This window comes from Lucilia sericata, unplaced genomic scaffold (assembly GCF_015586225.1).
Source record: "Lucilia sericata isolate MDLA Ls3-8-SP2 unplaced genomic scaffold, ASM1558622v1 Contig001019F_arrow, whole genome shotgun sequence".
Classification (NCBI taxonomy): Eukaryota; Metazoa; Arthropoda; class Insecta; order Diptera; family Calliphoridae; genus Lucilia; species Lucilia sericata.
In genome coordinates, this window is record NW_023995001.1 from 94,243 (window position 1) to 105,917 (window position 11,675).

The 11,675-nt window shown below is 34.8% G+C and overlaps 1 protein-coding gene across 1 annotated transcript; it reads right to left on the reverse strand.

Annotated features, from left to right (window-relative positions):
- Positions 1-7,673: 7,673 nt before the first annotated feature.
- On the reverse strand, positions 7,674-10,495 carry LOC119609615 (glycerophosphocholine phosphodiesterase GPCPD1). Its single transcript, XM_037964458.1, has one exon. The coding sequence runs from the start codon at positions 9,813-9,815 to the stop codon at positions 7,782-7,784; it is 2,034 nt and encodes a 677-aa protein (XP_037820386.1). The 5' UTR covers positions 9,816-10,495; the 3' UTR covers positions 7,674-7,781.
- Between the last annotated feature and the right edge of the window lie 1,180 nt (positions 10,496-11,675).

Below are 11,675 nucleotides of genomic sequence, written 5' to 3' on the forward strand. Positions count from 1 at the left end.
AGACTAGACTATAGACTAGACTATAGACTAGACTATAGACTAGACTATAGACTAGACTATAGACTAGACTATAGACTAGACTATAGACTAGACTATAGACTAGACTATAGACTAGACTATAGACTAGACTATAGACTAGACTATAGACTAGACTATAGACTAGACTATAGACTAGACTATAGACTAGACTATAGACTAGACTATAGACTAGACTATAGACTAGACTATAGACTAGACTATAGACTAGACTATAGACTAGACTATAGACTAGACTATAGCCTAGACTATAGACTAGACTATAGACTAGACTATAGACTAGACTATAGACTAGACTATAGACTAGACTATAGACTAGACTATAGACTAGACTATAGACTAGACTATAGACTAGAACTAGATAGACTAGACTAGACTAGACTAGACTAGACTATAGACTAGACTATAGACTAGACTATAGACTAGACTATAGACTAGACTATAGACTAGACTATAGACTAGACTATAGACTAGACTATAGACTAGACTATAGACTAGACTATAGACTAGACTATAGACTAGACTATAGACTAGACTATAGACTAGACTATAGACTAGACAATAGACTAGACTATAGACTAGATAGACTAGACTATAGACTAGACTATAGACTAGACTATAGACTAGACTATAGACTAGACTATAGACTAGACTATAGACTAGACTATAGACTAGACTATAGACTAGACTATAGACTAGACTATAGACTAGACTATAGACTAGACTATAGACTAGACTATAGACTAGACTATAGACTAGACTATAGACTAGACTATAGACTAGACTATAGACTAGACTATAGACTAGACTATAGACTAGACTAGACTAGACTATAGACTAGACTAGACTATAGACTAGACTAGACTATAGACTAGACTATAGACTAGACTATAGACTAGACTAGACTATAGACTAGACTATAGACTAGACTAGACTAGACTATAGACTAGACTAGACTATAGACTAGACTAGACTATAGACTAGACTAGACTATAGAATAGACTAGACTATAGACTATACTATAGACTAGACTATAGACTAGACTATAGACTAGACTATAGACTACACTATAAACTAGACTATAGACTAGACTATAGACTAGACTATAGACTAGGCTATAGACCAGACTATAAACTAGGCTATAGACTGGACTATAGACTGGACTATAGACTGGACTATAGACTGGACTATAGACTAGACTATAGACTAGACTATAGACTAGACAATAGACTAGACTATAGACTAGACTATAGACTAGACTATAGACTAGACTATAGACTAGACTATAGACCAGACTATAGACTAGACTATAGACTAGACTATAGACTAGACTATAGACTAGACAATAGACTAGACTATAGAGTAGACTATAGACTAGACTATAGACTAGACTATAGACTAGACTATAGACTAGAATATAGACTAGAATATAGACTAGACTATAGACTAGACTATAGACAACTATAGACTACTATAGACTAGACTATAGATAGACTATAGACTAGACTATAGACTAGACTATAGACTAGACTATAGACTAGACTATAGACTAGACTATAGACTAGACTATAGACTAGACTATAGACTAGACTATAGACTAGACTATAGACTAGACTATAGACTAGACTATAGACTAGACTATAGACTAGACTATAGACTAGACTATAGACTAGACTATAGACTAGACTATAGACTAGACTATAGACTAGACTATAGACTAGACTATAGACTAGACTATAGACTAGACTATAGACTAGACTATAGACTAGACTAAGACTAGACTATAGACTAGACTATAGACTAGACTATAGACTAGACTATAGACTAGACTATAGACTAGACTATAGACTAGACTATAGACTAGACTATAGACTAGACTATAGACTAGAACTATAGACTAGACTATAGACTAGACTAATAGACTAGACTATAGACTAGACTATAGACTAGACTATAGACTAGACTATAGACTAGACTATAGACTAGACTATAGACTAGGACTATAGACTAGACTATAACTAGACTATAGACTAGACTATAGACTAGACTATAGACTAGACTATAGACTAGACTATAGACTAGACTATAGACTAGACTATAGACTAGACTATAGACTAGACTATAGACTAGACTATAGACTAGACTATAGACTAGACTATAGACTAGACTATAGACTAGACTATAGACTAGACTATAGACTAGACTATAGACTAGACTATAGACTAGACTATAGACTAGACTATAGACTAGACTATAGACTAGACTATAGACTAGACTATAGACTAGACTATAGACTAGACTATAGACTAGACTATAGACTAGACTATAGACTAGAACTATAGACTAACTAGACTAGACTATAGACTAGACTATAGACTAGACTATCGGACTAGACTATACTAGACTTAGACTAACTATAGACTAGACTATAGACTAGATAGACTAGACTATAGACTAGACTATAGACTAGACTATAGACTAGACTATAGACTAGACTATAGACTAGACTATAGACTAGACTATAGACTAGACTATAGACTAGACTATAGACTAGACTATAGACTAGACTATAGACTAGACTATAGACTAGACTATAGACTAGACTATGACTAGACTATAGACTAGACTATAGACTAGACTATAGACTAGACTATAGACTAGACTATAGACTAGACTATAGACTAGACTATAGACTAGACTATAGACTAGACTATAGACTAGACTATAGTCTAGACTAGACTATAGACTAGACTAGACTATAGACTAGACTAGACTAGACTATAGACTAGACTAGACTATAGACTAGACTAGACTAGACTATAGACTAGACTAGACTAGACTATAGACTAGACTATAGACTAGACTATAGACTAGACTATAGACTAGACTATAGACTAGACTATAGACTAGACTATAGACTAGACCATAGACTAGACTATAGACTAGACTATAGACTAGACTATAGACTAGACTATAGACTAGACTATAGACTAGACTATAGACTAGACCATAGACTAGACTATAGACTAGACTATAGACTAGACTATAGACTAGACTATAGACTAGACTATAGACTAGACTATAGACTAGACTATAGACTAGCACTATAGACTAGACTATAGACTAGACTATAGACTAGACTATAGACTAGACATAGACTAGACTAAGACTAGACTATAGACTAGACTATAGACTAGACTATAGACTAGACTATAGACTAGACTATAGACTAGACTATAGGACTAGACTATAGACTAGACTATAGACTAGACTATAGACTAGACTATAGACTAGACTATAGACTAGACTATAGACTAGACTATAGACTAGACTATAGACTAGACTATAGACTAGACTATAGACTAGACTATAGACTAGACTATAGACTAGACTATAGACTAGACTATAGACTAGACTATAGACTAGACTATAGACTAGACTATAGACTAGACTATAGACTAGACTATAGACTAGACTATAGACTAGACTATAGACTAGACTATAGACTAGACTATAGACTAGACTATAGTCTAGACTAGACTTTAGTTCCAAATAAAATTTCCACCCAAAGTAAAATACCAAAATTAAAATTCTAACCGGACACCCTTAAATCAAGCCGGCAACTTTTGTACAATGGCACATTATCGCTAAGGCATATTTATATTCCAAATTATGCTCAAATTTTCACAATAATAAAATACCTGTTTGTTTACGGTAAATGTAAGTTTTTATATTCATTTCAAACGTTTGGCTGTAGTAGTAGTAGTGGTGGGTAGAAAACTGTAAACTTTTATCAACGTTCTTCTTCTTCTTCTAGCCAGAAACAAACATTAATGAACAGTGAATTAATGAATAAACGGATGAATGATGGAATAAAGGAGTGATGCCCATTCCTGCATCATGTTTCAAACACAAGCACCTATATACTATAATTTAATGTAAATATTCGTATTCGGGGTACAACTAGTAAAAAAAAACAAGTAAGAAAGTATAGTCGGGCGTGGCCGACCATATGATACCCTACACCATTTATGAATATTATATGTGATTTATTTTTCATAATAAAGCATTTATCTTCAATATTCCATTGTTCCGATACATTTAAGCAATTTATGGATGAAAAACTAATTTTCTGAAAGAGGCTTTATATGGGGGCTAGGGGCAAATATGGACCAAGCCCGATAAAATTTTGTGAATATATTTATATTTATATAATATTTTATTGTGCTGAATTTCATCGCGATATTTGTGTTTATAAGTTAATTTGGGACATTCAAGTAATTTTCTGAAGAGGACTTTGTATGGGAGCTAGGGTCAAATGGGGCCCGATCTTTATGAAATTTGGCAGGGTCACCAAGACTTCTATAAAACTTAGTTGTGCCGTATTTTATCGATATATCTGTATATTTAACATAATTATGAGCTCAGAAGCCCTTTTCGGGGGGTTCTGTTCTATGGGGGCTAGGTGAAATAATGGACCGATTTCAACCATTTTCAATAGGCTTCGTCCTTGGGTCAAATAAAACGTGCGTGCCAAATTTCATCCAATTATCTTGAAAATTGCGACCTGTACCTTGCGCACAAGGTTTACATGGACAGCCAGCCAGCCAGCCAGCCAGACGGACGGACGGACGGACGGACATCGCTTAATCGACTCAGAAAACGATTCTAAGCCGATTGGTATACTTTAAGGTGGGTCTAGGACGAATATTTTTGTATGTTACAAACATCAGCACAAATCCAATATACCCTCCCCACTAAAGTGGTGTAGGGTATAAAAAGCCGATGGTTTGCATGCAGCATTTTGTTTGAGTATAAAACAAAAGAAATACACGTTTTGCAACTCAAACTCACTTTATGTCTGATATTCTCTTTGGCATTTCCTTGCCTTCAGCGGCAAACTAGTGAAAAACACTTTTTCGACCAGAGGCGCATAATTTGCTCAAGGTATAATCATTTTCAAATAATGGCTATTTCTACCTTTTGTTTAAGTTGTATGTATATGTGTTTATGAGCCTTTTATAGCCCAACGGTTGAAAACAGGAAGAAATTATAATATTCAAATTAGTCTTTGTATTTAAAGGGGAGGGGAGGGTTGTGTGTCATTAAAGTTTAAGTAATGTTTAATTATTGTTATTATTGTTTCATATTAAGAAATGTTCATACGAAGCAATACAACACAGGTTTGATTGATTACATTTAAGTATTAAGGCGATATAAGTACATACAAATATACATACATCTGGAAAACGAAAAATGTTTAATGGATAAAATGTGTTTTCTTTCGTAGATTTAAAGAAAACATATTGCAATTGGGGAAATCATTTAATGAAAATAATTTTTCTTCGTACGCTGTCGTGATTAAAGTTGTGTGCCAGCAGTAAGCAGATAAGATCCTTTACCTTATTTAAAAGTAAAATGTCTGATACCGGAAATATCTGTTTGCGAAACAGTTTCGTCCAAGATTAATTTACTTACCTATTTATTGACCAATGTGAACAGGTCTCAATGTGTCCGACTCTCCCAGTCTAAGAGCTTATTTGGAGCAAATACACTTGATATACGTATCAAGGACACTTATGTCGAACTGAGTCTTCAGACTTACTTACTTATGATTTTGAGTTTAAAGAGAGATAGCAGAACCATTCGAGGACCATTTATTAACCAATGTGCTTTCTAACAGACATGCCACAAATAATGTTTCTGCCCTACAACACACATTCACTCGAAGACCCAAAGGATCCAAATGTTTCGCTAATTAACCTATAGTAATAGTAAATTGGGGGTTTTATTCCTCTGCGATGCTCATCCCTATCGCAATAGTGACCTACCAGGATCTCTGAATGTCACCGTCCACTAAACAAACTCCAAACCCTATGCGGGCTTGCATTTTGAATCTGTCGGTAAAAACTGCACACCCTTTAAGCAGCTGCTCAGATCCAATCTACATCTAATTACACGAAACTATATTTGGGGTATTACTCCCATTAGAAATATCTCGTATATCAGATTCGAATATCTAAGGAAGCCGCAAAACTAGTCTGTAGCCTCTCCTGCTGAGCTGTAACTCTAACCAGTCAACCAAACTGATGAACCACAAACATTCTTTCCGTCAACTCGTTTCACGAACCCCAAAGCTAAACTGTTATCGAAATCTTTAAAAGGAGTAACCTAGACATCTCGATAATCTGTACACACTCATTAGCAGCTTAAAACCCGGAATAGACGGCATATAACGACACGCTAGGCAGACACTGACGCAGTTGCAAGGAGAAGGAAAAGAAAGAAACGGTTTTCCGTATTCTCCGCGAATGACCTACTCTAGCCGCCAAAAGAAACAGATTCTTTGGCAACTACTTTATGTCCAACCTTGTTAAACTATCTGGTTCAAGATTTCTCACTGCTGCAGGCTGGATCTAATACTATATAATACTTATATCTGACGGGTGGTCCTTATGACAAGGAATATAAGGCATAGAACGAGGTTTCTGGCAGTAATAACTGGGATCTAGGCAGACACTCAGGTCGAATTGGTCTCGGCTTCAATGAATACTGTCATTGTTACAAAAAATAGCGAAAATAATGAAGAGAAACAGATTCTTTAGCAACTACCTCATGTCCAACATTGTTGAACTATCTGGTTCAAAACTTAATAACCTCTTAAGATTTCTAATTTGTACGGGCTGGATCTAATACTATATAATACTACTTCTGACAAGTGGAATGGTCCTGTCAAATGCGAGTCCTTTCATCTCCCCTTGACTGTTTGGAAACAGCAAACTACCAACATCTCCCGCGATTCGAGTACGTAGTCCCCGAAAGAGCATCACGAATAAGTAGTTATAGTATAATAGACTAGTTATCTATATGTTAAAACTTTTCGTGAAATCTGAGAAATTGATTGTTATCACATCGGGAGATTCTTATTAAATAATACATATTTGGTAACTCAGAAGTTTATATGATAAATATAGAATATTGTTAGGCGTGATGAAAAAATCTTGCGTTTTGCAGTAAATAAAGTTAACCAGACAGAGAAAATTCAGTACTATTGTACTTTTTTCAGTACTTTTTGAAATCGGAAAATACCGCAGTACCCCCACAACATATTAAAAACTCGATCTAAATTATAAACTTTTGATCTTAATAGGCTATTCAATAAACTATCCTATCCCATAGGCTAGCCCATAGACTAGTAAAAATGTCAATCAATACGCTAGTCGATTGATTAGTCAATAGGCTACTATACATTGGACTGGTCAATATATTAGTCAATAGGCTACTAGACAATGGACTGGTTAATAGATTAGTCAATAGACTATTGAATAGACTAGTCAAATACCTTGTCCACAGATTAGTCAATAGAGTTGTCTATAAACTAGTCAATGGACCAGTTCATACAAAAGTCAGTGAGTAGACTAGTTAGTAGACTATCTAATAGTTTACTCAAGAGTGTTGTCAACAGTCTAGTTCATAGCCTTGTCATAGTCTAGTGCATGGACTAATCCGTAGACTAGTCAACAGACTAGCTTATGTACTACTACTTAAGTAGTTTAGTCAAGCGATCAGTTAAGCGATGTAATTTCTTGAACTATTGATTCCAAAGGTTGCCAAGAAAAAAAGACTCTAAATAAGATTTTTCTAAAATTTATTTTAAAAAAATTTAATCGTTAGCAACAAATATTAGTTTCGTATGTATATAAATATTAAAAATTCGTAAATATTATATAAATTTATTTCAAACATTACAACATATTAACATTACTTAAAATATTGGTAATGGTGGCATTTTCCCCCGAACCTTGACCCTTGGGCGAACATTGTAACTTAAAGAAATCGGGTAAATCTTGTTCCGACTCAAAAGCACTCGTTCTATTGGCCGGCAAATACAAATCCATGCGATCGTAAATAACACCGGTGGGATTTTGAGCAATAAACCAGTCAATAGATTCACGATCCTTAAGATCACCACCCCATAAAAAGATTTTCTTATTTTGTTTCAAGGCCACATCTACCCATGCAGGATTCTTCTTGATAAACACGGCATTTGGCACTATACCAGCATAATCAAAAGCTTGAGCTGTATTCACGGAATCATAAATGGTGTCCGAACGTGGATCAACAAAATTAGCTTCCTTGCTGGAGGAGAGGAACATAACAGGATACATATTTTGTTTGTAACGTATCATGGAACAAATATCAGCATCAAAACTGGTGAAAAAGGAAAGACGACCACAACCATGTTTTAGCATAACATCCAAAATGCGATCAATATAGAGATTTTTATCAATGGTTTGTATACTCTCCCAAGCACCCGAACTCTTAAGTTGAGGCCATTTAATTTCGATATCAAAACCCACAGACTTATTGACCTTGGTAAGGAAATCTTCAAAAGTGGGGAAAATACGATGAGTCTCATTAACCAAAGAGTTGTGAGAAGGATATTCCACAATTTTTGAACCCACCACTTGGTAAGTGGTTAAATCTTTAAGCTGTTCATAGGTTATATCCTTAATCATCACCTGGGTTAGATCATCTTTGCTGGTGGGAGTTTTAGATTCCATGCACACAAGAATGGCAAAATCGTGATATATAATAGGCACTAGATCTTTAGTTAACTGCACATCAAATTCCACTAAATCGGTACCCAAATCACCAGCCGCCATCATAGAGGCCACGGTATTCTCCAATATAGGAGCAGCATTAGTAGTTTCTTTAAGGGACTTACCCAAACCTCTATGACCAGCCTCAAGAGCAGTCCAATTAGCACGCCAGTAGTCGGTAAAGGAAGTTCTAAAGTTTACCAAGGAATTGGGTAAGGGATTGATGACCACATATTGTAGTTTTAAAGTACCCACGGTATTCATCCAGGTGGGTGAGAGCAAGTTAACGGAAATATCACCCTCGGTAGTTTTTATAGCATCGGGATAGATATATTGATAACCAATCACTCTAGCCACATCGGTTTGAGTATCTTCTACATAGATTTCCAAAAGATAGGCAACATCTTGTAAATCACTAACAGTGGTATGGAACATAATAATATCCTTATCTTTATAGAGAACACCATGTGGGGGTTGCGATCTGAGATAACTGTTGCCATATTCCATGCGCACATATTCACTGTAGGCACGAGCCGAAGGAACTATAGCCGTACGCCATTGAGGATCTACAGGGGTTAGCTTAATGCGCAAACGTTGCTGAGCACTGGCCGATGAGTCGTTTAATAGTAAAGGATTGCGAAAGAGTTTAAACTGAACGATATGACCCGAATTAAGCCAACCACGCTGTAACTCCTTTTCGGAACCAGGAGCAATAACACCAAAGATATCGGAACGACTAACAGCAACAGAGGATAAATTTAGTTGACGACTTTGTAAGGCCGATTCCCAGCGTCTGACTTGTATGGAGCCAGAACGTTTATCCTGAGCAGCTACAAAATAACGATAGTTTAGCGAAGAATTGGCATTTAACCAGACCGAAGCTTGCCATTTGCCATATTCTTGAGTTTTATTCATGATCACAGCACCATTAGCCTGCCATGAACCCAAAGATTGAGCATCACCTACCAAGGCGATTTTTTCAAATTCCTCCAACTTTTCATCACTTAAACTCAACGTAAAGTTGACCTGCAGCAGAGAGCTTTTCTTTAAAGGTATAAATTTGCGGGCCGAATAATATTTCTCATAATAGGAAGTATCACATTGGGTGGCAGTAGGCAAAGTAGACCAAATACTAACCACAGCCAAAGAAGCCAAAAGAAATTTCAAAGATATCATGATAGCTCCTGCTTATAGCCCGCTACAGTGGAGAGAGTCCGCTGCTGCCTAGAGTCAGCTAATAACTAATTTTGTCTGAATGGCCAAAAACCTTCTAAATATTTAAAAAATTTTATTGCAATTTTCAGCCCAACAAATGAAAGCTTATCATTTGGAAATATAATCAGCAGACTTGTAAATTATTTTTGTTTTAATTAAAACACCTCAGCTACTGGTTTGATAATAATTAGTTAGATTTCTTTTGTTGTTGTTGTTGGTTAAAAATTAAAAACCTTTCAATATTTTCAAGATTTATGAGTTCCTTTTTAAAAATTTATTATTCCAAATTATTATTATTTGTTTTCCGTATATTCCAAGGGAAACATGTTAATCAACACAATATTATCAGCGCAAAAAAAGTTATAATAATTAATTTCTTTTCTATTATCATTAAAGATTTTATTTATTTATTAAAAAGTCAACATGTTATTGCAATTTAAATTTTTTAATTAAATTGTTGGCAAAATTTATGGCATTTAAATTTTATCCATTTCAAACCGATTTTTATTTATTTTTTTCCAGTATTTTTATTATCCTTTTTTTCCCTCAACCAAAACTAAATATTGTCCATTATTTACGTATCGTGTTTTTTGTTGATTTGTTGCTTTATTCCACCTTTTTGTAAACGTTTTTTATCTAATACTAATTTTAAGTTTTTTGAATATTTATTCAGCAGCCTCAATATTGTAGAAATTTATTTTTGTCTATATAAAAATATTTGCATACGCCAAAAAATAAATATAGTTGAGGTAAAAAAAAAAACGAATTTCATTCATATCAAATCAAAGTCATTGTCGTTTAAATACGTGTATGAATGACACAATTTGTTTTGGTTTAGTTAGGTTTTTGTTGTTGTTGTTGTAAGTTTTATTATAGTACAAGTAGTACATAACTATTGTATATAAAAAGTATGTTTACACTGTTAGAAATCTTGACTATAGTTTGGTCAATAGTCAGGTAGGAGAGTCTATAGTCGGAATTATAGTCTACCCTCTAGTCTGGAGTACAGTCTAGTCTATACTATGAGCCTTAGCCTAACTCTATAGCCTGGAATATATTCTAGATTATAGTCTGGTCTACTGTCTATAGTATGGAGCATGTTATAGTCTATAGTATGGACTTCAATCTAGTTTATAGCCTGGACTATATTATGGATTATAATCTAATCTATAAAACAGACTATAGTCTATAGTCTTGACAGTCCTTAGTCTGAAATATAGTTTAGTCTTTAGTCTGGACTGCAAACTCGACTATAGTCTAGTCTATAGTCTGGACTAAAGTCTGGCCTTTAATCTAGTCTGTTCTATAGTTTAAAGTTTGGTCTACAGTTTGGACTATAATATAGTCAGTAGTCTGGACAATAGTTTACATTATAATCTATTCTATAGTCTGGACTATAGACAACTATAGTCTAATCAACAGGCTGGAATATCGTCAAACCTATAGTCCGGATTATAGTCTAGCCTACAGTCTGGTGTAGAGTATAGTCTGTAGTCTAGATTATAGTCTAGTCTATAGTCCGTACTACATTTTGGTCTATAGTCTGGACCATCGTCTAACCTAATGTCTGAACTATAGTCTAGGCTATAGTCTTGACTATCGTCTAGTCTAAAATCTTGACTATGGTCTAGTCTACAGTCCGTACTATAGTCTAGTCTATAGTCTGGACTATAGTCTAATCTATAGTCTGGACTATGGTCTAATCTATAGTCTGGACTATGGTCTAGTCTATAATCTAGTCTATAGACTAATCTATAGTCTAGTCTATAGTCTTGTCCATAGTCTAGACTAGAGTCTGGACTATTGTCCAGATAGTATAGT